This window comes from Pipistrellus hanaki, assembly GCF_964339955.1.
Source record: "Pipistrellus hanaki genome assembly, chromosome: 2".
In the NCBI taxonomy this organism is placed as follows: domain Eukaryota; kingdom Metazoa; phylum Chordata; class Mammalia; order Chiroptera; family Vespertilionidae; genus Pipistrellus; species Pipistrellus hanaki.
Genome location: NC_140504.1, coordinates 6,629,964 through 6,657,930, shown reverse-complemented (window position 1 = coordinate 6,657,930; position 27,967 = coordinate 6,629,964). Strand labels below are relative to the sequence as shown.

Sequence of the window (27,967 nt, the reverse complement as noted above, 5' to 3'; positions counted from 1 at the left end):
CGCCAAAGGGACTGTGCACCCCTGTGTGTGTCTGGGCCACCGGCACAGACCTGTCCATGTGGGGAAACAGAGCAGGACATCGGAGATGCCCAACGACCCACCGAGCAGCGACGTAGGAAACAGAATCCCGACGCAGGAGCCAGGAGGGAGAGGTCGGGACGACAAGGAAGGGACTTGGCATAAACGGTCCGATGCGGATGGGAACATCACACTCGTTCTCAGAGACACATAGACACCGGCCCGCCCCGGCCCGGCCACGGGGCACAGGGGGCAACCACTGCAGGCAGCAGCCCCTCCCTCCATGCCCCCGCCCCCCAGCTGGGGAGGACGCCCCCCCAAGGGGGTGACCACAGAGCTGGTGTTCAGGGAGGCCCAGGAGCCTTCGTGGGAAAGGGGGGCCGGGTCTCCAAATTACAGATTTCTGCGATCACTGTGTTATTTGTTAAAAAGCACGACTGGCACGTTTTCACAATTAAGACCAGTGGATGCTGGACACTCACGAAAGGGAAAAAAATATCAAGTTTCGGTCACAGCTCTAAGGCAGACGTTACATGTTCACAGGGGTGAGGACGGAGACGCCGGCGCTGCGCCAGCAGGGGGCGCGGGAGCCCTCACAGCACGGTGGCCTGGACGACGATCTCCGGGTTCTCGATGTCCCTTTTGCTCTGGACCATCCTCAGCTCCAGCATGGCCGGGCTGGGCTTCTGTCCTTCCCCAGCCTGGGCTGCGGAACAGACAGTGCGTGAGCATCGGGGCGGAGCGGGGAGAGCGCCTCGGAGTTCCCCGTCGGAGGGAGCCCCGGGGACCCCACTCACAGCTGCGCAGCTGCCACCTCTCCCCCTCCCACCGCCCTGCCTGAGGCCCCAAAGCGGGAGGCTCTCGGGATTGCAAAGGCGCCCAGGGCCCGCAGTGGTACCTTTCGCACACTTGATGGTCCGCTGCAGAACGTGGTGCATGGCTGACACGGTCTTCTCACAGGCCACCTGTGGGGAGGGGGACCACTGTGCCTGGCCACCTCGAGACCGTCCGCTCACCGTGCTGCCCACAGCTGCCCGCGAGGGCACTCTCTCCACCCGGAGTCACCAGGGCGCTGGCTTGGCCAGCACATGCTCCCCCAACTAGCTGGGCCTTCCCCCCGGAGAATAAGAGAGCTAAGCAGGTGCCTGCATCACCGACCTGCCCCCTCTGGACCAGACGGCTCTGGGGAGGGGCTGAGACGCAGGGCCGTCCATACTGCCTGGCACGTAGTAGATGCTTAGCAAGTGTTTCTGGGATGAATTAGGTATAAAGACTCTACATGGGAAAGAACTTGTGCCCCGAGGTCGGCCAAGGTCATTGCTCACAGCCTAAGTCTCACAGTCAGGCTCGGGGCTCTGCAGGTGCCAGGGAAGCAAACAGGAACTGCCTGCCCGACTCCGGGGCCCAGGGCCCCTCCTAAACCAACCCGGCCTTCGGAGGCCCAGCAGCGAGCCCGCCTCCGGGCACCACGGTGCCACTGCCTGGGCAGATGGAGCTCCCGCTGCTGCCAATTAGGCTGGCAGGTCTGCACTCTAGCAGGCTGGCCTTCGAGGGTGTGCGTGGGGGGGGCGGGCAGGAGGGTGTGAAGCCAGCCAGGGGATGGCACATTTTGGCTTCGATGGGTGAGAGGGGAGGAACCCCAGGCGAGCCTTGCATTGCACAAACACAGAGCCCAGCTGGGGTCCCTCCAGAGGCTCTGCCGACAGCCTGAGAGGCATCCGTTTCCAGATCCCGAGCTCCGAATTGTTCTTTCCTAGAGGGGACCCCACGCGGCAGAAGTCTGCCCTTCCCACATTCAGGTTCCTGATGGAGCACAGGCCTGGCTGCCAGCTGATGGGGCATCGGACAGAACGATATGACAGCAGGGGGTCAAAGAGCACGCCCGGGAGCCCTGAGCTGGACCACAGGGTGCACAGGAAACCCCCGCACCCCAATTTACCAAACCAGCCCAGTGACCGCTTTGGAGGACACACTCGCACTGACTGCTCTGCTGACGGAGGCTCCCCGATACCGAGGCAGCACACCTCAGCCCTGAGCCAGAGCCTCCGATTTCTGCTGACATAGCCTCCCTGCGCTGGGCCTGGCGCCCTGCTTGGGAACCAGAGAGAGAGACGCTGAGCAGGGATGGGGCTGTGACTCAGCCGGCTGCGGGGCAGGACGTGGAAACCAAAGCTACGGAACCCTCACACCCTCCGCGCTCCGGAGGGACATGACCACTCCCCACAGAGATGAAGAGGTCAACGGGGCAGGAGGGGCGTGCCCTGCTGACCTTGAGGTTGTTGGGGTGCTTGTGCGTCCACGCCAGGAGCATGGCAGCGAACAGGTCCCCGGTGCCCACGAAGACGGCGTCCACCTTGTGGATGTCCATGCGGATGCGCTCCTTCGCCACGGAGCCATCGGGGTGCCCTGGGGGACAGCATGGCCCGCTGGGACCCCCGACCCTCACCAGCCGAGGGCCAGCCCAGGGCCCCAGCCTGCCCTCCTGCCCGCTCAGCCCCTGCACTGCTCAGGGCACCCGGCAGAAGGGTCATGTCACCCACGGAGGCTCACTCCGACTGACCCCGGGCTCAGGGCCCCCCCCCCCTCGGTGCCCCCAAAACCCCACAGCGGAGAAAGGGAAGATGGGAGTCCCAGCTGGCCACAGTCAGGACGGCATGGGGGGACTGCGCAGCTGATGAGGGGCCGGATCGTGTGCTCTGTGGAGGGAGCCTGCGTAACCACGGCGCCTGGAGCTGTCAGGACCATGTGAACTTACTGGCGTGTGTGAGCATGTGTGCAAGCGGGAGTGAGCTTGTGAATGAGCATGTGCAAGTGTGTGAGTGCGTGTGTTAGTGCGTGGGCTCCTGCACACAGTGCAGAGGGAGAGGAGGGACCATGTGAACTTACTGACGTGTGAGCATGTGTGCAAGCGAGAGTGTGAGCTTGTGAATGAGCATGTGCAAGTGTGTGAGTGCATGTGTGAGTGCGTGTGTGAGTGCGTGGGCTCCGGCACACAGTGCAGAGGGAGCAGGGGGACGCTGCTCTCAGGGGCAGTGGGGGTGACCAGCCCCGTGTCGGGTTAGCGCTGAGCGGGCACACCACCCGGCGGCACTCGCAGGAGGAATCAATGAGCAAGCAGAGCTCGAAGTGAGGTCGGCCCAGCCCAGCTCTGGGCGGTCAGGCGTGTGGACCCCTGATTCCCCGAGAGCCTGGCTCCGGCGGGGCTGTTCCCTGTGACCCAGAGGTGAGTCGGCACGCTATCCTCATGCTGCCGGCCCATCGTGCTGCTGGGCTGGAGGGCTGCTGGGCGGCAGCGGCTCCCCAGGCTCCCCTGCCCCCGATCCCTGGGTTCCTTCCTCATTTTTAGTCTCATCTTCCTCAGGATTGGGGCTGGGGGTGATCGGACTTCAGGAAATTCCAAACCTTCTCAGAAGCTTCAAGGGGCGTGCAGAGCAAAGGTGTGGAAGGGAGCTCAGTGCCGGGTACAGTGGGGTGGGGCGGGCATGTACAATCAGGCAGTCACTACCCCAAGGGGAAGGGGGCTCAGTGCTGGGGCCGGGCAGGGCGGGGCAGCTGGGACTCCCGGACCCGCTGGCTTCCCAGCACAATCAGGTAGTCACTGCCCCGCAGGGAAGGGGGCTCAGTGCTAGGGTGGGGCAGGGAGGGGTGGGGCGGGCATGGGCTCGGGAATGCACAATCAGACAGTCACTACCCCGCAGGGAAGGGGGCTCAGTGCTGGGGCCGGGCAGGGTGGGGCAGATGGGACTCTCAGACCCTCTGGCTTCCCGGCACAATCAGGTAGTCACTGCCCCGCAGGGAAGGGGGCTCAGTGCTGGGGCCGGGCAGGGCGGGGCAGATGGGACTCTCAGACCCTCTGGCTTCCCGGCACAATCAGGTAGTCACTGCCCCGCAGGGAAGGGGGCTCAGTGCTGGGGTGGGGCAGGGAGGGGTGGGGCGGGCATGGGAATCGGGAATGCACAATCAGACAGTCACTACCCCAAGGGGAAGGGGGCTCGGTGCTGGGGAGGGGCAGGGCGGGGCGGTGGGACTCACGGATCCTCTGGCTTCCCAGCACAATCAGGTAGTCACTGCCCCGCGGGGAAGAGAGGTCGGAGCTGGTGATGACCACGGTGTCGGGGCCCATCGAGTGCAGCACGTCCATCACCTGCCAGGCACAGGCAGCATCAGTCAGGCAGCTCCCGGAGCCGGCACTCCTGCCCCTCCCCCTGAGCCACACAGCCACGCACAGCGGCACTCACACCCCCACGCGCTCTGCCAGGGTTTGGCTAAGGGCGGGAAGAGGCTGAGAACCGGGACCCACTGGCTGGCCCCTGCCCGCCCAGTGACGGCTTTGCCAGGTGAGAGCTACCGTCCCCTTTCGATCGGCTTGAAGTCTGGGGGCACGCACCTGCCAGCCCCTGTCTGCACCCTACAGGTGCCCACCTTCTGCAGGAAGGTGCCAACCAGCTGAGCCAGTTGTCCTTCCTCATCTGGGCTCCACACACAGCAAACACCACGCAATGCTGGGCTCCCACCACCTGTCCGCTCTGGGAAGCCATCTCTCCCTCGCTTATTTAGTCAACAAACATCCACTGCCGTGTGTCCGGCAGTGTGCTGGGGGCTGGAGGCTCCCTGCCCTCAGGGCACGAGGCCTTGGGACAGAATACCCACTGAGGTCCACTCGGGCCTCAGGAAAGTGAACCAGCTGAACCGAGCAGGGGCCAGGCCTGGAGAGACCTGGGCGGAGGCAGGAGGGGCATCAGCCGCCTCCCATGGGCAGCGCTGGGCAGCGGAGCCCCACCATCTTATGGGGGCCCCCGGAGGGCCTGGGAAGGTTCCCGTGCAGACCATGAGTGGTGCACACACATTCAGGACTTCTCGAGCCGGGGACCAGTATGGACTCTAAGACACAGGCTAGGATTCAGCTCTCCCCGTCACAGCCCAGCAGCCGTGTCCCTCCTCTCTCAGCCCGGGGCCTCGGCTGGGGGTCACAGAGCCACGAGGCGCGGCCACGCTTTACCTGGGCTTTTCTCTAAGAGTTGGAGGAGGCCGTGTCTGCCTTGGGCAGCTGCCTCAGAGCAGTGCCTTTGATCATGTGAGTAGGCACTCCCTGCTCTAGAGCTGAGTTTGGGCCGTGGGAGACGTGTCCCCCCCCCCCTCACATACATACATGCGCACACGTGCACACAGGGGACAGGCCAGCTCCCCGTCCCGGGCACTGTGGATTTCCTCTAGTCCTCAAGCAAGGGGTGCCTGTACCCATGCCCGTCCCGTTCCCACCCAGGTCATCTGACTCGGAGGCCCCGGAGCGGGAGGAGGCGCCCACTCTGCTCCCGCTGAGGGACTGTGTCCCGGCCGCCCCCGTGCGCTCAGACAGGGCTCCTGCAGGAGCAGAGCAGACAGCGGGTTAACCCAAACCTGGCCAGCCTGAAGCTGCACGTGAACAATGGGGTGAGAAAGGAAACCGACAATGCATCCTCCTGGCCCTCAGGCTAGGTGAGTGGTCGGCAAACTCACTAGTCAACAGAGCCAAATACCAATAGTACAGCGATTGAAATTTCTTTTGAGAGCTAAATTTTTTAAACTTAAACTTCTTCTAACTCCACTTCTTCAACATAGACTCGCCCAGGCCGTGGTATTTTGTGGAAGAGCCACACTCAAGGGGCCGAAGACCCGCATGTGGCTCTCGAGCCGCAGTTTGCCGACCCCGGGGCTAGGTGACAGGCAGCCGGAGGCTGGCCCCTGGGGTGTCTGTCTCCCATCCCCACAGGAGCAGTGTCCCCTCCCCAGGGGGCAGCCGCCTGTCCCTCTGAGGACGGGGAGGTGTCCTTACCGCTAAGGCTTCCTCCTGGCTGTGGATCTTCCTGCCCGTCAGCAACCTGAAAGGCGGGCCCGCACAGGTGAGACGCTGCTTGCTGGGTCCTGCCCGGAACGTCCTCAAAGCGACAGCAGCACTGGTCCCCTCCCCACTCCCCTCCCAATCCCCACAAGGAACTAACTCAGAGCCTGTTGGCCATCACGGACCAAGTGGCCACCATGATGTGTATGGGGACCGGTCAAGAGCAAACTTTAGGCCCGGCCGGGATGGTTCAGTGGTTGGGCATCCACCTATGAACCAGGAGGTAACAGTCAGGGCACATGCCCATGTTGCGGGCTCAATCCCCATGAGGGGGTGTGCAGGAGGCAGCCGATCAATGATTCTCTCTCAATTATGGATGCTTCTATCTTTTTCTCCTTCTGCCTTCCTCTCTGAAATCAATAAAAAAATATTTTTTTAAAAAAGTCAACTTTAGCAGAAACCGGTTTGGCTCAGTGGATAGAGCTTAGGCCTGTGGACTGAAAGGTCCCGGGTTCGATTCCAGTCAAGGGCATGTACCTTGGTTGTGAGCACATCCCCAGTAGGGAGTGTACAAGAGGCAGCTGATCGATGTTTCTCTCTCATCGATGTTTCTCTCTCATCGATGTTTCTAGCATTCTATCCCTCTCTCTTCCTCTCTGTAAAAAATCAATAAAATATATTAAAAAAAGGAAAAAAAAAAGAAAAGAAAAAAGTCAACTTTAGTTTTAAACGGGAACTCACACATCAGGGCGTGGTGAAGCTCCAGACGGTGGTGAATGTGTACAGGTAACACCATAAAGGACAGCAGCACACGGCCCCTCAGGGGCCCACGCCGCGGCACACGGGGCCAGCAGGGTGACCCGCATCCACAGTCACTGCTGCCAGTGGCTCGCGTGCACGTTCACGGAGCCCACCAAAGGCCAAGGCCCTCAGGGCGATGGGCAGGCCTGGCTCAGGGGAACCCGAGAGTCCGGAGTCCCCCCACTCCGACTTTAAGGAGTGGCCTCGAAGACAGAGGGGACCAAGCTGATGGTCCACCAGAGCCCATCGTCACCCACTGGGCACTTGGCTGCACACCATGGTGCCCGGAAACGCCCCTTACGCCCTGGGTGCTGGGTTCCTCAGTGCATGGGGTGGGGCCCTTTGACAGTGGGCAGAGGGGACTGCACACGCCTTCCCACCTCACGTTCCGGTCTGGGGAGTGGGTTCCAGAGCTCAGGGTGACAGCCCATGTCAGCTGCGTGGACTCCCTCCCTGTGGCAGCCACCTGCCAGAGCCACATGTCCCTTCCCAAAGGCCACTGCTGACGCCAGAAAGCAGCCGGCCCGGCCCTGGGCACCTCATCACCTCATCACCCCGGCATGCAGCGGGGCAGGTGGCTCCGATTCGGGAGGGCCTGCCCCCACCCCGGTGCCAGACTCCACTCCCCCGAGGCAGGACCTTCCGGGAGGCCGAACCCACAGGAGGGAAGTGGGGACGCTTCCTGCACCGTGTCTGTCCCCGCTGGGAGGTCTGAACGCTCTGGCCGTTTCTAGTCACTTACTCTGCCTCGAACTGGTTGGGAGTTATGATGTCTGCCACCGGCACCACCTTCTCCTTGTACACAGGAAGGAGATCCTCGGGAACGTACTGAAGGCAGAGGAGAGAGGGACAGGCTGACGCACACGGAGGAGGAGACGAGACCGGGACGTTCGAGTCCAGCTCGGGGACCCCACGTGAGCCCGGGATCCCCACTGCGGAGACAGGCAGCGTGTGGTGACCCAGAGAGCTCCACACGGGGACAGTGAGCCCCGGCCTGTCCCCTGCCTGTCTGTGTACGGCTCATGGGCCGAGAGCAACGTTAACATTTTTTAACCCTTTGCACTCCGAACCATTCTGGACATTGGCTACCAGCTACTCGACGCTACTTTGCGGCGGAAACGTGCGTTGAAATAACTCAATTCCCCGTAATCACTAATAAACTGCAATGTCCCCTGAGAGGGGACATCTGAGTGATATGCTAGAATTCCGATGTCCCCTGAGAGGGGACAGCGGAGTGCAAAGGGTTAATAGTTGGGGAAATGTCTAAAGAAGGATCACATGCCGTGACACATGGAAATGACAGAAAATTCAGATCTGTGTCCATGCATGAAATTTTACCAGAAAACAGCCACGTCCGTCGGTCTGCAAACTGGCTGCTTTGATATCATAGACTTAGGCCCTAAGATACCGACTCTCTAGCCCTTTTATGGGAAACCTCTCTGCCAGCCCTGCCCGCTCAGACAGAGGCCCCGCCTCCCCCAGGGCAGATCAGTGGTCGGTGTCCTGCTTTAGCTGCGCACCCCGCACCCACACCGGCGTGACGTACTCACCATGGAGCCTTCGCCCTCCCACTTGTCGCCCATCACCGGGTCGCACACTGCAGAGACAAAAAGAGCATCGGGTCAGGCAGGGCTGCAGCCGGGGAACAGAGAGCATTTCACAGGACTTTTTTACTTTCTTAATCCTCACTCAAGGGTATTTTTCCATTGATTTTTAGAGAGAATGTTAGGGAGGGGAGAGATAGAGAGAGAAACATTAATGGGAGACAAATAGATTGATGGGCCTCCCACATATATCCCACTCGGGGTCAGGGATCCAGCCTGCAACCCAGGTACGTGTTCTTGGCCACAATCGAACCCGGGACCCTTCAATCCTCGGGTCAACGCTCTATCCACTGAGCCAAACCGGCCAAGGCTTTCCACATGATATTTGTTGTTAAACTTCACCTGCACCTAAAACCTTGGGGAAGCTGCCCTAGCTAGTTTGGCTCAATGGATAGGGCGTCTGCCTGCAGACTGAAGGTCCCCGGTTTGATTCCGGTCAAGGGCACATGCCTGGGTTGCGGGCTCGATCCCCAGCAGGGGGTGTGCAGGAAGCAGCCAGTCAATGATTATCTCTCATCATTGTTGTCTCTATCTCTCTCTCTCTCCCTCACCCTTTCTCTCTGAAATCAATAAAAATATTTTTTAAAAATAATAATAATGAAATAAATAAATAATAGCTTGGGGAAGCATGGACTCCCGTTCTTATTCGCTCATTACCTGGAATTTCCCACTTTGTCATCCGGGCCACCTGGGGTGCCCACCCACCCCCACCCCTCTCGGGCTGGGGACATCACAAATCTCAGATGCAGTTACCGTGACACAGTGACACCGTTTACGACCCCCCTGCCCCCCACGAAGACACCGGGTTTCTGGTGAAGGTGTTTCCCGACCCCCTGAGCTCAGTGGGAACAGGCTGGGAGGCGGGCCATGGCGTTGGGATACCCCTGCACAGGCCCCAGGGCCCCCCCTCCAGCAGGTGACAGCCCAGCGCCTACCATACACCAGCCGGGAGTTCTGCTGCTTCAGCTCCCGCACGATGTCCACCACCATGGTCAGGAAGGACTTGTCCCTCGTGTACCCTGTGGGAGGGAGAGCAGGCCACCCTCACAAACAAGGCTCCCAGCAACCGACCGCGGCAAAGGGAGACAGACCAGCCTGTGCTGCGCTGGGGGAAGACCAAGGGCCCCCAACAGGTGCAGCCGAGAGGGTCACCGGCACTTCCCCGGAGGAGAAGGCCCCGGTGATGGGTGCACAGGGGATGTTCTCTGTCCTGTCCATTCCAATAATTCACTTTTAACCACGTATATAAACACAAACGGTGCTTTTTTTTAACCAAGGGAGTGGGTATAAATAAGACCAACATACCAGGCAGCAGAGTGTTGCCTACTTGGGCGTTTCACCCCAACTTCTTCCCAACACCCCACTTGGCCCCACCCCACGCGCACTCAACCCCCCTGTGGGTCCGGCAGTGTGACTTGGCGTGGACAGGACCAGGCGCTCGGTGGCAGGCGCCTCCCTCCTCGAAGGAGGCAGGGACCAGGGACCAGCCGGGTGTGGGGTGCTCTGGGACTTCCCGGGTCCATCCCGGCTGCAGCCAGGCTGGCAGGTACAGCGCCTGCTCCCTCGGGCCCTTACCCGTGAGCACGTAGTCATACTTGTTCACGTTGTTCAGCTTCAGCCCCTCGTACACCTCGTGGAGCTCGTCTGCATTCAGCACCTGGCCCTTCCAGTGTGCGTAGCCTGGGGAGAGCAGAGCGGTCAGGGCCCGGGCACACGGCACACGGCACACGGGTGAGACAGCTCCACCTGATGGCCCAGCACAGCCCAGACACCCTCGATGACGCTGGTGGGGTAGATGGTGCCCTCCCCAGGGGCTGACGCGGGGCTAACTGAGACCTCCCAGGCGTGGTGTCTCAGTGGGCTGGTCCGTGTGGGTGCCCAGCAGCCTCAGAGCGCCCCTGCCAGCACCCTGGCTGACACCGTCTGTGGTTATTCCTGGCATCAGGGGTCACACCTCCCACTGCCAGTTCCCTCTGGAATGAACCCAAGGCAGCGAGGGCATCAGCTCTCCGGGCCGGCCACGGACACCTGTGGAACCCGTGTCCTGTGACAGGATGGGGAGAGGAACACGCCAAAAAGGACACACGGGGCTCACACATCCCCTGGGATGTGTCCCCTCACGTCAGTCACCTGCTCTGCCAGCTTCTACTGAGCACGTTTCCCCATCCAGGCTGAGCTGTTTGATCGCTGTTATCTGGGCACCCTGGCAGGTAAGGGCTTGTCACATTCCAGCCCCCCCCCCCACCACCACCACATAAGGTTGGAATATGGCCAAAGCAAGTCTTGGATCAAATCGTGACCAAGAACCAAACATGGATTAGAAATAGGCCCAGGTGCTCAACCTGCTCCCGTCCCCGACAGGTACGCAGGTGCACAGACACGTGAGCATCCTGAGGGGACCCGCCTGCAGGTGGAGCCCCTGCCCCAGAGGCTCAGATGGGGACAGGCCAAGGACTCCCAGTTCACCAGGGGCAGAGCCACGCCATGGACACCCCACCCTTCACCCATGAGCATTCCTCCTGGTGTCTTTTATGGCAGTGGGAGGCCCTAAAGTCTGTGCTTCCAAGCACGTAAGTAAAAACCACGGGAGAGTTATCTCTGCGACCCTCCGCATGGACCACTGGGTGTACCTGTCAGATCATATGGGTGGTGATTTGAACTAACTCAGACTGCCCACAGCCAGGCTGCTCAGTCTGGAGAAGGGCGACAGCGCCCTCTGCTGGCAGCCTGTGTGCATGAGCAGGAATCAACCTGATTCTGGAACAACTCCAACTGTCATGCCGAAACCGGTTTGGCTCAATGGATAGAGCATCGGCTTGGGAACTGAAGGGTCCCGGGTTTGATTCCGGTCAGGGGCATGTACCTTGGTTGCGGGCGCGTCCCCAGTGGGGGGGGGTGCGGGAGGCAGCTGATCGATGACTCTCTCTCATCGATGTATCTACTTCTCTGTCTCTCTCCCTTCCTCTCTGTACAAAATCAATAAAATATATATATATAAAAAAAAAGCGATTCTGCAGGCAGCGTGGCCCTGGGACACCCAACTGGGGCAAAAGCGCATCTGTACGTCCCTTGAGAAGACACCAGCGTGAATGGCACGGGTGGGTGAGTCTGTCAGTAGAAGAACCTGATTGGCCCCATTCATCAGAGACCCTCGGGGTCAGCAGGGTCAGGAGGGCCAGGCAGGGCCAGTCCAAGATCTCCCAGTGCAGGACTGCCCCCAGCGGCGCTCATGTTCAAATGCTGGCAGCCTCTGGCTGTGACCCGGGCAGGTGTTTGCCCAAGGAAGGCTGGGCCGCCACAAGAGTGCTGCCGGCCCAGAGTGGGAAGAACAGTCCTTCCTGCCCCTCCGTTTTCCTAACCCCCTTCCGACCCGGGTTGGTTTATTGCCACTGCACGTGTAGCATATTCGAGTCCTGCTGAGACAAAGTTCCACAGACTGGGCGACTCCCACACAGTCCTGGAGGCCGGAGGCTGAGGGCCAGGTGTGGGCGGGGCTGGTCCCTCCCAAGGCCTCTCTCCTGGGATTAGATGACCCCTTTCCCTGTGTCCACACATGGCTGTCCCTCTATGCTTGTCTGTGTCCTGATCTCTTCGTATGGGGACGACCATCATGCTGGAGTAGGACCATCCCAATGACCGCATTTAACCTTATCACCTCTACACACCCCGTCTCCAAATACAGTCCTTCTCTGAGGTGCTGGAGGTTAAGGCTTCAACACATGAATTGGAGGGGACACAATTCAGCCCATCGGAGCAGTGATGAGGGGGAGACACACAGCCCCCCACCAGGCCTCAGACGCCGGGCACCACGGCAGAGTCCGGCCTCTGTGAGACCAGCTTCCTAACCACACTGTGGGCTGAGCACTAGCTCCTGGGCCTCAGGTGCCAGGTGCCACGTGCCACACTACCTACCACAGGGAGTGGGTCTGCGAACCAGACCAGCCTCGCTTCTGAGCAGCAGGCTGTGGGCAGGGTGAGGGGAAGAGAGATGGGCTCGGGGCAAGGCGAGGCATCACCTGGCTACTCCAGGTCGACGGGTTGGCACCTGAGCCCCAGAGGGGGCCTTGGGGAGACCTTCCCCTGTAGGCCCTCTGATGAGGCTGCAGAGACAGGGTGCTCAGAGTCACCCACAGGGGGAGCTGTCTGGGGGATCTCTAGCCAGGCAGGCCCCACACGGCATCAAAGGCTGGATGAGAGGCAGGAGGCTCTTTTCTGTGGGCGAGGAGGCCCATCCGGGAGCCAGAGGGGTGCCTCCCTCTAGCTCTCTATCTCTCTCCCTTCTTCTCTGTAAAAAATCAATAAAAAATATATTTAAAAAATATATATATTTTTTAATTGATTTTTTTACAGAGAGGAAGAGAGAGGGATAGAGAGTTGGAAACATCGATGAGAGAGAAACATCGACCAGCTGCCTCCTGCACACCCCCCTTTGGGGATGTGCCCAACCAAGGTACATGCCCTTGACCGGAATTGAACCTGGGACCCTTCAGTCCACAGGCTGATGCTCTATCCACTGAGCCAAACCGGTTTCGGCACACGGCGTTTTATTATTATTATTATTATTTTTAATATATTTTATTGATTTTTTTACAGAGAGGAAAGGAGAGAGATAGAGAGCTAGAAACGTCGATGAGAGAGCAACATCGACCAGCTGCCTCCTGCACACCCCCTACCGGGGATGTTCCTGCAACCAATGTACATGCCCCTGACCGGAATCAAACCTGGGACCTTTCAGTCCGCAGACCAACGTTCTACCACTGAGCCAAACCGGTTTCAGCTCAGCCCGCAGCGTTTTAAAGAAGTTCCGATTTTTTGAGAGATCGGGACTTTTTTAAAATGTTGCGGGACAAATTGTTAAAAATCGGGACTGTCCTGCCAAAAGCGGGACATCTGGTCACCTTACTCTAAGGCAGGGGTCTTCAAACTACGGCCCGCGGGCCACATGCAGCCCCCAGGGGAGTCTGATCCTGCCCGCCAGGTTTTTTGGGCAGTGAGCGCAGCCAAGGTGTTACAGTAGGAATTAGTAGTTCATATAGTCCGGCCCTCCAGCTCTCTGAGGGACCGTGATCTGGCCCCCACTTTAAAAAGTTTGAGGACCCCTGCTCTAAGGCAAACTGTGGTCAGTTCCTCACCCATCCCGCCCGGGGCAGGCGGAGGCCTCCCTGCTTCAGACCCTCCAGGACAGCCAGCACCGGCACCTGAGGGGTCCACAGGAGGCTGGAGCCGTCACCACCAAGGCCCAAAAGGCCCCTCCCCTCACCCCTGCGAAGGGCAGCAGGAGTTTCTGAACCGCATCGTTGCTTATGCTGAGCTAATGTCATTATGGCACAACATAATATTCACCAATAAGTTTAATTCCATCGTTTAGTGTCCAAGCCAGTTTGGCTCATTCACTTAAACAAACAAACAAAAAAAGCCCTTAGCCGGTTTGGTTCAGTGGATAGAGTGTCGGCCTGCAGGCTGAAGGGTCCCAGGTTCAATTCCAGTCAAGGGCACATGCCCGGGTTATAGGCTCAATCCCCAGTGGGGGGCGAGCAGGAGGCAGCCTATCAATGATTCTCTCTCATCATTGATGTTTCTGTCTCTCTCCCTCTCTCTTGCTCTCTGAAATTAATAAAAATATATTTTAAAAAATAAAAAATAAAATAAAATAAAAGGAAGAGCCTGAGGCTCCGTGGCTGAGCATTCACCTATGAAGCACGAGGTCACAGTTCAATTCCTGGTGAGGGCACATGCCCTGGCTTCGGGCTTGATCCCCAGCGTGAGGCGTGCAGGAGGCAGCTGATCGATGATTCTCTCTCATCATGGATGTTTCTATCTCCCTCTCCCTTCCTCTCTGAAATATAGACAAATATATTCTGAAAGAAAGAAAGAAAGAAAGAAAGAAAGAAAGAAAGAAAGAAAGAAAGAAAGAGAAAAAAGGGAGGGTGGTGGAAACAGCCAGTAAAAACATGTGGGATTCAGGGAAGTTTGCTGGATTGACTCAAACTTTTTGGGACTTCTTCAAATTTCAGAGAGTCCAGCACACTCCGCCAAGTGAAAGCAGAAAAGGACTTCCAGGGCGAATTGTAGCTTTTTCATCCAAACGCACACAGAATATCTTCCCTCCTTTTTTATGGCTTATCATCCCCTCTCCCTTCCAGGAAAAACTGCAGCCAGGAGAGTCACAAGAAATCCCTCCCGAGGGCTGAGGCCCAGGCACCTCCCTCGGGGCCCCCGGGGGCCCCAGGCGGCCGGAGACCTCTGTGCCGAGGTTCTTCCTGGACTCAGAGCAATCTCTCAATGTGGGGGCACTTCCAAGAACCAAGGAGGCTTTGTCCCCCTGCCTCTGCGGCCGTGGGGAGCATGGGTGCGGGTGCAGGGAGCAGGGGGCTCACCCTGAAAACAGGGCCTTCTAAGGCACTGCCCCCACACACCCTCCAGCCAGCAGCTTCACTGCAAGGTTTGCCCAGAAATCCCCATGCGTGTGCTCTCCCAGGCACAGGTCCCTAACAGAGACAATCAGGGTCCACCCACAGCACGGGCCCTCCACGCAGCCATGGCCTCACGGGGGGCATGAGCAACTCACGTACAGAGCAGGTGCTAGGATCACGTCCTTGTTTTACAGGGGGAAACTGAGGCACCACCTGCCCTGGTTACCGCACCTGCCCCTGCCAGCCAGCGCAAAGCCGTGCGTGGGGCTGAGCTTCAGGTGGGCAGTCCCCCCAGCAGAGGGGAGACCCCAGCCCTCTACCCTCACACAGGGCAGCCCTTCCAGCTCTGTCAGATGGGAGTACAAGACCCCACATTTCTAAGGGGACTCAGCTGAGCCTGTGCCTTACCTGTGTGGTTTGAAAACTGGACAGAGTTCACGGCGTCGATCTCAAACCCCAAAACCTGCAAGACAGACAGAGAAGGACCAGGTGTGAGAGAGCTGTGGCTGGCAGTGATCGTCCCAGCCCCCCTGGCCTGGAGGAGGGGAGCCAACGCATGGCGGCCCCCAGGTGCAGGGCCCAGAGGGTCTCCCCGAGCCCGGCTCTGTGTCCGCACGCTGGTGGTGTCTGTGCCAGGTGATGGGCTGCGACACAGAGGCCACTCACCACCAGCTAGGACGCAGTGCCTTTGGATCACTCCTGGAAATCCCACTAACGGAGCGCGCAAAGAAACCCGGGAGGCCACCAACCAAGACCACCCCCCATACAAGCAGGGGCAAGCCGGAAGCCACAGGTGAGGCCAGTGGCCTGCCCGGGGCGAGGAGGAGGGGACAGGACGAGGAGACGTGGCTGACCAGGCCAGTGAATAAGGACAAGAGGCCCAGAGCAGGAAAGGGTCAACTCCGGGACTGCTGGTCGACCTGGTCCACGGACTCCACACCTCCCCTTCCCGAGCTCAACGGAGAACAGGATCTTTCTGTAACACTGACCCACAAGACAACGGAAGGGAGCAGACGAGAGACTTCAGCAGACTGTGGAGGAGCTGAAACAGACACTTCCCATGCCTTTAACTGAAGATCTCAGTGCCTACAGGGGGCACAGGGCAGAAGTGGGTCCATCCTCTGTACAGTCTCCCAGAGAGACAGGGCAAGAGAGAGCGAGTGAGAGCGACCACGTAAAAACACAGAGACTGAGAGCCCGGCCAGTGTGGCTCAGGGTGTGAGCATCGACCTATGAACCAGGAGGTCACGGTTCTATTCCCAGTCAGGGCACATGTCAGGTTGGGGGCTCGAGCCCCAGTACAGGGCGTGCAGGAGACAGCCAATCAATGATTCTCTCTCATCATTGATGTTTCTCTCTCTCTGAACTGTATAAAAATATATTTAAAAAAAACAGAGACTGAGAGACAGACAGTGTGAGACAGACAAGCAGCAGCAGAAAGTGTATAAGGAAGAAACAACGGAGAGGACAGAAATGCAGGCACGTGCTGGCCCTGGGCCTCCCGCCTCTCCGTCTGCCATTCTGCTCCAGCAACGCCCCCTTCTGGGCACCAACAACCTCCACCCCTCCATGCCCCTTGACAGCCTGCACATAAGTCACAGGACATGGGAACAGACCAAGATGCCGGTGCGCCCTGCTGGCTGACAAGACCACCCCACAGGAGAGCAGCTGGCAGGACAGACTGCCGGTCCCCGGGGTGAGCTCAGGTTGCTCTGTAGCAGAGCCGAGCTACCGCCGGGCTCCTAGGAAGCAGCGCCCTGGGCCCCCTGGGCCTGCGCACCGTGTACAACCCCGTCTGAGTGCGGGGGAGCCCGAGGAGGTGACTGTTTCGCAGCAAAAGGCAGCGTGTCCACGCGCGTCTGTCTAATTACACGCCCTTCAGAGCAGGGGTTCTGGCTGATGGGCAGGAAAGAGAGCGATCTGGATCAGAGGACTCCACGCACGTCCTGGCTTCGAAGACCGAGGCCGCGTGCTGAGCCACACAGCTGTGCTTCAGGCAGCATCCGCCGCACTGACAGCAGAGTCAGCACACGCACAGGGAACCACGTTAAATGCAAACGTGGTGACTACCTCACCTCACCTCACCACGTCACTGTGGGGCTGGGCTCAGCCAGGGGCAGTACTTACACCACAGACACTGGCACACACCCTCCCCACCTCAAGCCAGTTTCCTGCTGCTGTTAATCCTCACCCGAGGATATTTTTCCATGATTTTTAGAGAGAGAGGAAGAGAGAGAGAAACGCGTCAATTGATTGCTTCTCGCACGGCCCCCAACTGGGGCTGGGGATCGAGCCTGCAACTGAGGTACGTGCCCTTGACCAGAATCAAACTGAGGATCCTTCAGTCCACAGGCTCACGCTCTATCCACTGAGCCAAACCAGCTAGGGCCCAAGCCAGTTTATTAATAGTTGCCAGCACACAGTAAAAAGATATAAACTGTCATTTTAAGAAAAAAGAGGAAGGGGGTGAGGGCGGCCGGGAGAGATCAATGGGGGATGCGGTGGGGGGGATGGAGACTTATGTAATACTTTAAACCAGCGTTTTTCAACCGCTGTTCCTCGGCACACTAGTGTACCGCGAGATGTTGCCTGGTGTGCCGTAGGTGCAGACAAGACAAGAATTTTATAATTTTTCACTATTTTGTTTACTTAATATTTCATAATAAAGTAATTATAAAATACTTTCTTTGTGTTTATTTGATTCCTATTCAAGAGAATTACTTTATATATAGTCAGTATAGGCACAGAGTTAAATTTTTTAACATTTTCTAATGGTGGTGTGCCTCGTGATTTTTTTCATGAAACAAGTGTGCCTTTGCCCAAAAAAGGTTGAAAAACACTGCTTTAAACAATAAAAAAAAAATTTTTTTTTAAAGATACTATGTTTGAATTTTAAAAAAGGAAAAGACAAAAGAGAAATCCCAGATGCAAGTGTTATCCCATACCAAGGCTGTGGGCTTGAACCTGGGTCAGGGCACCCAATCAACCAATGAGTACACACATTCACTGAAACAGCAAGCTGATGTTTCTCTTTCTCTTTCTCTCAGCCTCTGTGGGATCCAGGCCCCAGCGGCTGCACACCCACTTGGCGGCTGAATCACCCATGCACCGTGCTAACTGCGAGGCAGGCGCAGCTCTGCGATCCGCCTTCATCACAGCGGCCCCAGAAACGCCGGAATGTTCCAGGGCAGCTCCTCACCCCATCCAGACCGCCTGGTTCCTCTAGGGGGGGAGTTCCTGTTGGGCACCAGGAGGCGTGTCTGCCTTCAAGAACGCTCACTGTGGCTTGTTTGCAAAACGTTTAGCCACGTGCATAGAAAGTCAGAATTGGGCAAGAGGAGCCCTAGCCCGTTTGGCTCAGTGGATAGAGCATCAGCCTGCATACTGAAGGGTCCCAGGTTTGATTCTGGCCAAGAGCACATGCCTGGGTTGCAGGCTCGATCCCCAGTAGAGGGTGTGCAGGAGGCGGCTGATGGGTGATTCTCATTGATATCTCCCTCTCTCTCTCTCTCTCTCTCTCTCTCTCTCTCTCTCTCTCTCTCTCTCGGGCTGCAGGCTCGATCCCCAGTAGAGGGTGTGCAAGAGGCAGCCAATGGATGATTCTCATCATTGATATCTCTCTCTCTCTCCTTTAAAAAAAAAAAAAAGAATTAGTCAAGAGGGTACATGAGTGTCACGTGTCTGTTGTCATCCTGATCGGCCTTGTCCCTCCCACCACTGGTTACCGGTCAGTCTTACAATTCAGCTGGTCCCCCCACCCCCCATCCTCTGGTCTCCAACGGGAACTCCTACTGGAAACAGCCCCGTCTTCCACGAAGCAGCCTCCTGGGTCCGCCTCAGCCACTGCTGTCCCCCGTGTGCGCCCTTGCCTCAGCTGTCACAGCCTGGACCCCATCCCCTCCCCGCTCCCTGGCTTCCATCTCCCGCCAGGCCCTGCACAGGGTCAGGGTCTGCTGGGTGGCACTGCAAAGCCCCAAGAGAGGGGGTCTCACCAAGCTCCCGGTGGCACCTGCGTCCAGATGGTTAACAGGGCGTCTGCTCTGGGCGGCCCATGTCCCCATGCCGCCTTCCTTTCTCCTTGAGAAAGTCCCCTGACTCTGTCCCACAGCGTCCCTCTTCCAGATCACTCTGAATGGAACTGGCTGGTTCCAGATCAAAAGCTCCGTGGGGTGTGCAAAGGGGGCCGCCAAGCCCATGAGCTGCAGAGACAATCGGCCCCACAACAGGGAAGCCGCCGGCTGGCGGAGGCTCCCTCTCCTTCCCCGTGAGGCGGTCACTTAAGCAGAAGACAGGATCCCACGCTGACAACAGCAACACCACACAACAAAACGGCACGTGCACATGTCCAAGCACGTATGCACCCATATGTACACAGACGCACAACTATGCCCACAGCACATGCGTACTCACACCACACACACACACACACACACACACACACACACACACACGGTGGGGGAAAGGTCAGAAAATGGAACCAATTAAATTCTTGCTTTTCTCTAATGACCAGCCAAGAGAAGCAGAAACTTCAACCCCAAACTACGAAAGAAGTTAGAAATCACGATATTAAGCAATTCTGGACTTTCCTGGCGAAATTTCCAGGCCTGGAGCCCGTCTGGATCAGACCGGGGGATTCCAGAAGGAAATGGGGGAGTCACACAGCACAGAGGAGAGGAGCAGGTCAGTGCGGCCTGGACAGCACGCGGGGACGGCTGGAGGACACTCGGGAGGTCTCAGACCCGGCGGGTCACTCCAGGACAGGATGGTGGCTGTGAGGGGAGGGTGGGGTGGGGGGGAGGCGTGCTTCTCGATGGCAGCTCTTGTACTGTTGGCTAAGGATGAGTCACCATGAAAACAGTTAAGACAGAAACTACGTCTACTAAAGGGCAGGGTGCCCCATTCAGTTGGTTGGAAAGTCCTCTCGTCTATCAAAAAGGTTGCAGGCTCAGTTCCTGGTCAGGGCACCTACCTAGGTTGCCGACTCGATCCCTGGTCGGGGCGGGTATGGGAAGCAGGCGATCGATGTTTCTCTCCCTCTCTCTCCTTTCCTCTCTCTCTAAAACCAACTGGTTTTTTTGTTTTGTTTGTTTGTTTGTTTTTAAGGATAGGATGCCATTCTTCCAGCATCTTCCAAATGCAACTCTGCTAGAGAAAATCCCTTCTATCCTGGGAACTCTAAGGGAAAAAATGTAAAGATCTTTAATGGACTGACCAGAGACCATCTGAAGAAGTTCACCCTGGGCTCAGGGGGTTCTCAAAGGTAAGAGGTGGAAATGGCTCCCTGTGGCTCTGCAGTGGCCCCTGGGGACCCAGGGGTGCCTCCAGGAGAAGCTGGAGGGAGCCGCCCACAGGCACACGCGGGCTCACATGCCCAGGTCCCTGGAGCTTCCACAGGGGCCTCCAGCCTCTGCTCCAGCTACTGCGGCCAAAGGAGCTGGAATCCAGATTTCCCCTCGGGGCCTCTCAACACGCCTGCTGCGGACCTCTCCTGCACAGATCGGCCCGAAGAGCCAGAGAACGGGGCTGCTTTCTGCAGGCCCCAAACTGAGTCACCCCCACCCCCGGCGGGTCTTTGGGGCCCTAGCTGGTTTTTCTCAGTGGATAGAGCGTCGACCTGTGTACTAAAGGGAGCCCAGTTCCATTGCAGCCAAGGACACATGCCTGGGTTGCAGGCTCAATCCCCCTTACCCCAGTAGGGGGCGTACAGGAGGCAGCCAATCAATGCTTCTCTCATCATTGATGTTCCTATCTCTCCCTTCCTCTCTGAAATCAAAAAATATATATATATATATATATTTTTAAAAGGAAGTGTCTTTGGGGCCTCTGGTGGTCTGTCCTGTTTTGGTGACACCATATTTAAACGGATTTTCTGCTAAGGCTAATACGTTCCCTTCAATATTAAAATGTACTATGGATCCGCTGCACCGGAGCACAGAAATGAATCCAAAAGCAGGATCTCTCTCCCGCTCCCCCCACATTTTTTGTTGTTGTTCATCCTCACCAGAGGACACTTTTTCCATTGCTTTTTCAGAAAGAGTGGGAGTGAGGGGGGGAGGGAGGGAGGGAGGGAAGGAGGGGAAGAGAGGAAGAGAGAGACACATGAGAGATATATCAACTGGTTGCCTCCTATAGTATAGGACCTATACACACCTCTACCGCACCCCTATGGGGGCTGAGGAGCAAACCTGCACCCCATGTATGTGCCCTTGACTGGGAATCAAACCCAAGACCCTTGGTCCAAGAGCCAACTAGCCACTGAGCCAAACGAGCCAGGGCCCTTCTCTCTCTTGGATAACGTTCTTCTCTGCCTGTGGAAGGGAAGGTGGAGCCCACGGGCCGGCCTGCCCCAGGCTGTGGAAGGTGTGCTTCAGGACCTGGCCAAAACGGTCTGGGAGCCTCCGCCCTGCAGACTCACAGACATCCAGCCGGCACAGATCGGCACCAGGCTGAGCGCCGGCTGAGGAGCTCCTGGGCCGAGCTCCGGCCAGATGGCACCCTGGGAGCCAGGCACCCGCTGAGCACCACGAGGACTGTTCTCATGGAAAAAGGAAAAGGTGTCTAAGCTGCCTCAACTTGACCAGTAACCAGGGAGCACAGTCAGCTCCTAACCGCCATCTTCCGTGGGGCGGGCCACGTATATTCCCAGCATTTCCAACGAAAAGATAGTGGTTAGAGAAGGCGATACCTGCTCTCTCCACATCCCGGTAAATCTGTAGAACTGACGACTGCTTCCAGACCCTGCCAGGACTCCCAGTTCCAGGAGCTGGATGCCCCTGTGGTGTCCGAACATTCTCCCACCGGATGAAACACTGAGTCCTTGGTGTATGCAACTCCCCGACACTGCTGTGCACAGCCCTCTTTCCCCGTCCTCGGTTGGGCCCAAGTGAAAACTCTTTGCTCAAAGCCAAAAGGTTCTGTTGGCATCACTTTGCAGATGAGGCTTGGGAAGGCTCAGAGGGCCGGAAACCCGAGACTGGGGACACAAATCAGTCCCCACAGGCAGCCTCCCCAGCCCCCCTCACACCCACGTCCCCGTCTCTGAGAGGCAAGAGGGCAAATCTGTGTGGCCCAGCCGGAGCCGACCCTGTCCAGTCATTTCCAAGTTCTCTTTCCACAGTCCGCTGTGAAAGGGCCTGCCTTTGCGGTCTCTAGCTGCCCCGGGTCAGTATTAGGAGATGCCTCTGCCCTGTGGTGGCAAAGGCTGGTTCAAGCCCCATCAGTAGGCCATCCCACCCATCTCCCTGCTTCTCCCTGCTCCAGCGGTGCTCAGACGTGGGGGTGGGGAGCACCCCATAGTACTAACAGATCACGTCACAGGAACTAAGTCGAGGCCAAAACAAGCCTGCACAGGCTCTGCTCAAAGAAACTCTAAGTGGGCAAGTGCAGAAAGAGTCCAATGAGCTACGATATTTCTGGAAACTGTTCTTGTCATGCTCTGAACTGTGTCCCCCCCAAAAATCCATATGTGGAAGCCCTGACCCCTAGCATCTCAGAATGAAATTTAAAGACTAGAGGCCCGATGCACGAAGATCTGTGCAAGAATGGGCCTTCCTTTCCCTGGCTGCTGGCCCTGCCTTCGCTCCAGCCGGAACCACTTCTCCACCTTCTCATGCTGCCCAGAGGCCCTGAGCAGCTGGGGCAGTGTGGACCACCCCACCCCAGCTACTCAGCACCTGTACGCAAATTAACCCACCAGCTTTGTTGGGTTAATTTGCATACCCCCTCCTGATTGGCTGGTGGGCATCATGAAGGTAAGGTCACTTTGCATCTAACTCTTTTATTAGTGCAGATGGAGCCATTACAGAGGTGACTGCGGTTAAACAAAGCCACTAGGATCGGCCCAGATCCAGCATGATTGGTACGCTCATAAGAGGAAGAGATTAGGACACACACACATAGAGGGACAACCATGTGAGGACACAGGAAGAAGGCTCCCTCCACACACCAAGGAGAGAGGCCTGGAGAGAAACCAGCCCTTCCCACACTGATCTCAGACTTCCAGCCTCCAGGACTGGGCAAGAAAAGACATCTGTCTCTGAGCTCCCTGACTGTGGTATCTGTTGCCACTTGAACTGACTAATGCAGTTCTGTTTGAGTTCCAGCTTTGCAGGGCGTATGTTTTTTATTTTTTGTTGTTGTTAATCCTCAATCGGAGGTACTTTTTTCCATTGATTTTTTTTTTTAGAGAGAGTGGAAGGGAGGGAGGAAGAGAGAGAGATAGAGAAACATCAATGAGAGAGACACATTGTTGGTTGCCTCCTGCACAGGGCCGGGATGGAACCTGCGATCCAGGTACATGCCTTTGCCTTTGACTGGGAATCACACCTGCGACCCTTGGGTGCATGCGCTGGTACTCTAACCCAGGAGAAACAAGGAAGCATATTTTGAGACCCACCCTGGCTTTCTCCCTTTCCTTATCCCTCTCCCCTTCCCCTCCCTCCTCACTAGGTCTTATTTCTGTCATCAGGAAGAGAAAGTAATTAGGGCAAAGGACACCAGGAAGTAGGGCCCCAACCCACATCCACTCCAGACAGTGGTGCCTCAGGCCTGCGTGACTGTCTGCCTGGGGAGAGGGGAAGAAAACACCCCCTGGCGCTGCTGCTCCACCTCACTCCACAGGGGGCGCCTCAGGGAACTGTGCTCACTCCCCATCGCCCCCAACACCAGTGCGACTAAAGCGTCAGGCCCATTCGTACATGAGGCAACTGAACACCAGAGGGCTCAATGGAGAAAGTGGCTCTTCAAGGTCACTAACCTAATGGTCCCTGCTTTCCATGACCCCCATCCTGCCACGCTCCCCCTATGCCCCAGAAACCTTAAGGGGGCGGGGGGAATGCAAGGCTGGGAATATGTGTCACCAACCCCTGCCCGTGACAGGAGGAAGGAAATGACATGACCCTTGTCCCCCAGCCTATGTCCCATAAGCCCCAGCACACGTGTCCCTAAGTAAAGATGGTAGGCCCTGGGGAAACTGGTTTGGCTCAATGGATAGAGCGTCAGCCTGCAGACTGAAAGGTCCCAGGTTCGATTCCAGTCAAGGGCATGTACCTTGGTTGTGGGCACATCCCCAGTAGGGGTTGTGCAAGAGGCAGTTAATCGATGTTTTTCTCTCATCAATGTTACTAACTTTCTATCCCTCTCTCTTCCTCTCTGTAAAAAATCAATAAAATATATTAAAAACAAAACAAAACAAAAAAATAGCCAAAACCGGTTTGGCTCAGTGGATAGAGCATCGGCCTGCAGACTGAAAGGTCCCAGGTTTGATTCCGGTGAAGGGCATGTACCTTGGTTGCAGGCACATCCCCAGTGGGGGGTGTGCAAGAGGCAGCTGATCGATGATTCTCTCTCATGGATGTTTCTGACTCTCTCTCTCTTCCTCTCTGTAAAAAAATCAATAAAATATATATTTAAAAACAACCCCCCCCCCCCCCCCCCCCCCGCAGCTCTGTCTTTAAGAGGCACCTCTCCAGGTTGGGGCCTGCAGGGCAGCCTCCCTTGGATGATTGGAAAAGGGCGGTTTTGGTGTGGGAGTTGCAGGCATGTGTCTGGGAGTTCAAGAACAGGGACATCACTGCAGGACCCTGTGAGCAGAGGGAGGGCACAGTGTGCCCCGTGGACAGAGAAAGGGAGGGGGCCTGGGCAGAGGGCACAAAGAAGCCGCGGGGAACTAACAGCACACTTTCTGCCAAGTGCAGGCTTTTGCTGCTGCTGCCCTTGGCAGCGAGCAGAACCTGTTCTCAAAGCCCTCCTGCTTCCACCTCCCTGGGCTGCCCCTGCTCTGCCCCAGGGACCCTGCAGCTTCACCTTCCCCCCCTCCTCCCCTCCCCACAGTCCCACTCCAATGGCCCTACTCCGACAGCCACCTACCTGCCAAGTCTCCACCCCACCCCCACCCCCCACATGCTAGGAGGGAGGGGGAGTTCCAGAGTAGTGACCAGGAGTGGGGACTGTGGGATACCCCAAGTTTGCAGGGTGACTACTCCACGAGTCTGCCCTCTGCTGGCCAGAACAGGAGGGATGAGGACCAGACCTGTGGAGCTGCTCACAGGACACGGCCTGCTGATCACTGAACCTGAACCTTTGTACCTGTCCACCTGCAAGTGTTTGCTCCACTATTTCGTCTTCCGGCTTTGGGTATGGCAGCCTGCACCGCTGCCATACCTTCATGCCCTATGGGGCCAGCCCTGGGGCCTGCCATACCTGTTCCTTGCTCAAACATCAAACCAAAGGCGGGCAGTCCAGGAGGATCACCACCTTGCCAAGGTGCCCGGCCCTGTGGTGCTGCCTGTTGTCCAGCGGCCCACCTCACTGCCCCCAGGCCTCCTCCTGCCCCTCCGAGGGCTGCGATATGAAACAGTGCATGCCCAGCGAGCCACAGGAGATGGTGAGCCCCTCCATATGAAGCAGGAGGGCAACCCAGGGGGGAGGCCAGACGGAAAGACTGACAGGTTGAAAGAGCAGCTTCTTTGCCAAACCCTGCAGGGGCCTGAACTGGTCTGTAGGCTCTTCTCCAGAGCCAGCCCCAGCAGGCTGACCTTCTCTGCCCATCTCCCTCCAGCGACACCTCCCGGAATGGTCAGCGGCAGTGTGGGGGCCCACATGGGGGTGGGGGGGACGGGCATCCTAGCAGGCGGGACCTCATCGTGAGCTTCCTTTTTTCTTCCTCCTCCTCCTCCTCCTCCTCCTCCTCCTCCTCCTCCTCCTCCTCCTCTTCCTCCACCTCCTCGGTCCGGCAGCCTGACCCACAGCGGACAAGGGCAGAGCACTGCGCCCGGCAGGTGAGCACTGCAAGCACCTGCCCATCCTGCCTCGTTCGCTCTGGGGCACGGTCCGGGCCACGGCGGGGCATCGCCTCGCCCACGGGGAGGGGTCAGGCAGCGGGAAGGGGTGGGGTCCGCCGGGTGCGCGAGGCTAGCACGGAGGCTTCCGCCAAACCCGGCGCCCCCCAGCCCGTCTGTCTCCCCGCAGGCACCCGCCAGGTGCTCCTGGCCAGACGCGGGCAGGCCAAGGTCACGCGGGCGGCGGGGGCCACGGGGACCCCGCGGGTTACGTAAGCCTACCTGCAGCGGGAACGTGGCCGCCCGGTTCCCCACGTAGCCGCGGACGACGTGGCTCTGGATGGAGAGCACCCGGCATTCCTCCTCCATGCCGGCCTGCAGGGTCGGCCTCTCGCTGCTGGAGGGGCTCGGGCTCCGCTTCGGCTCGGGCTCCGCTCTGGCCCCGCTCGGCGCAGGCTTTCGGCTCGGACGCCGCCAGGCCGCCTGCCTGTGACCTCAGCGCGGCTGGAAACCCGCGGGTCCTGCGCCGCGCTGCGCCGGGGCGGGGCGGGGCGGGGCTAAGAGCGCGTCTGGGTGAGAGGGGGCGTGGCTAAGAGCGCGCCGGGAGGGGTGGGGCGGGGCCAAGAATGCTCAGGGGTGATATGGGGCGTGGCTAAGAACACGCCCCGCCCCTTCCGTCCCTCAGGCCCCGCCCTCGGGACCAGAAAAAGCGAAACCGCACACGCACACTCCCACGCTGCCCCCAGCCATTCCCTATTTCCTACTCCCCGCTCCGGATCTGGGCGACCGACGTCACTCTGCGCTCCTGCCTCTTAGAGGGGGGCAACTACTCTCCCCCCCCCAAAAAAAAAGGCTGGGTTTGCCCTTTAATTTCACCAGGAAGGGCACTGCAGCGGCGCCCATTCATTCGAGGCACCGATTCATTCATCCGGACCGCCAGCCCGCGCCCCGCCTCCAGCCTCCGGCCCCACCACGCTGCGGGCGCCCGAGGACCACGAGCCCGTCTGCCGGGAACAGCCACGCAGGCCCCGGCGGGCGCAGCTCCACGGGAGAGGGCGCGGGCAGGGTGGCCGCGGGGCGCGCGCGGCTGGAAGTGACCGGGCTGCCCCGCGGCACCTGCAGGGCCAGGTTCCCGCTCAGTTCCGCCGAGCCCCCGGGGAGGGCCCCGAACCGGCGTCCGATCCACACCTGGTTTCACCTCGCAGACCCGCGGGAGGACCCATGAGTTCCCCACGCGCCCTGGAACCAAGGGCCCAGGCCCAGGTCCCTGCCCCGCCGGGGCGCACTTGCCCATGGGACTAGGAGCTCACCAGGGCAGACATCGCAATGCCATGAGACACTTGGGGACATCAGGGCGCCCAGCCCGCAGTCCTGGCCCTCTGCCTCAGGGTGTCCTGGCTGGACCATATGGCCAGTGTCCACCCCACCACCCATGCCCTGTCTCCTCTTTATTTAAAAAAAGAAAATATATTACTTTGCTGTTGTTGTTGTTGTCTGTTTCCTCTTTCTTTTTTTTTTTTTAAAAAAAATATATATTTTAATATATTTTATTGATTTTTTACAGAGAGGAAGGGAGAGGGATAGAGAGTTAGAAACATCACATCAGCTGCTTCCTGCACATCTCCCACTGGTGATGTGCCCTCAACCAAGGTACATGCCCTTGACCAGAATCAAACCTGGGACCCTTGAGTCCACAGGCCGACAGCTCTATCCACTGAGCCAAACCAGTTAGGGCTTTAAAATATATTTTATTTATATTTTACAGAGAAGAAGGGAGAGGGGTAGAGAGCTAGAAACATTGATGAGAGAGAAACATCAACCAGCTGCCTCATGCACACCCCCTACTGGGGATGTGCTCTCAACCAAGGTACAGGCCCTTGACCAGTATTGGATCTGGGACTTTTCAGTCTGCAGGCCGACGCTCTATCCACTGAGCCAAGCCGGTTTCGGCTGTCCCTTTCAAAAGCATTCTTCCATGGGGTGGGGCTCATTTGATTCTAATGAGCTGTAAAGCTGCCCTTTTCCAGAGCATGTTCTCATTCCTTAGGATTTTCCATTCCAGCAATTGTTGTCAGTTTGGCTCAAATAAAGTCATAAACATGCTCTACAAGTTTGGCAATCTTGTTAAAAAACAAAATTCAACCGAGTAGATTTGAAGACCTAATTAGCTTTATTAATCAATTCATTAATCAAGCAGCTTCCCATCCAGATACTAGAAGAGGCGCTGGGAAGAGCTGTTTAAAATGTAATGTCAACCTATCTGTGATGCCTGAGTCAACACCAGGATTATAAAGGGTGGCCAGTGTATTTTCTATGAAAATTTACTTATTTTTTTAAGTTCATTTTTTCATTAAAATTATTTCTGAAGCCCCACCCGTGTGGCTCAGTGGTTGAGCGTTGACCTATGAACCAGGAGGTCATGGTTCAATTTCCAGCCAGAGCACATACCCGGGTTGTGGGCTCCATTCCCAATAGGGGGCGTGCAGGAGGCAGCAGATCAATGATTCTTTCTCATCACTGATGTTTCTATCTCTC

At 57.7% G+C, this 27,967-nt stretch overlaps 1 protein-coding gene across 1 annotated transcript; it reads right to left on the bottom strand.

The window, feature by feature from the left end:
* Window positions 1-501: 501 nt before the first annotated feature.
* Window positions 502-25,974, bottom strand: PDXK (pyridoxal kinase). The gene is made up of 11 exons (XM_084873698.1): window positions 25,715-25,974; window positions 15,063-15,117; window positions 9,817-9,921; window positions 9,177-9,260; window positions 8,188-8,234; window positions 7,380-7,465; window positions 5,831-5,876; window positions 4,051-4,162; window positions 2,288-2,424; window positions 917-983; window positions 502-724 (listed from the first exon to the last, which is right to left on the bottom strand). Exons 1-11 carry the CDS (start codon window positions 25,799-25,801, stop codon window positions 612-614), a joined length of 939 nt encoding a protein of 312 aa, XP_084729824.1. The 5' UTR covers window positions 25,802-25,974; the 3' UTR covers window positions 502-611.
* Between the last annotated feature and the right edge of the window lie 1,993 nt (window positions 25,975-27,967).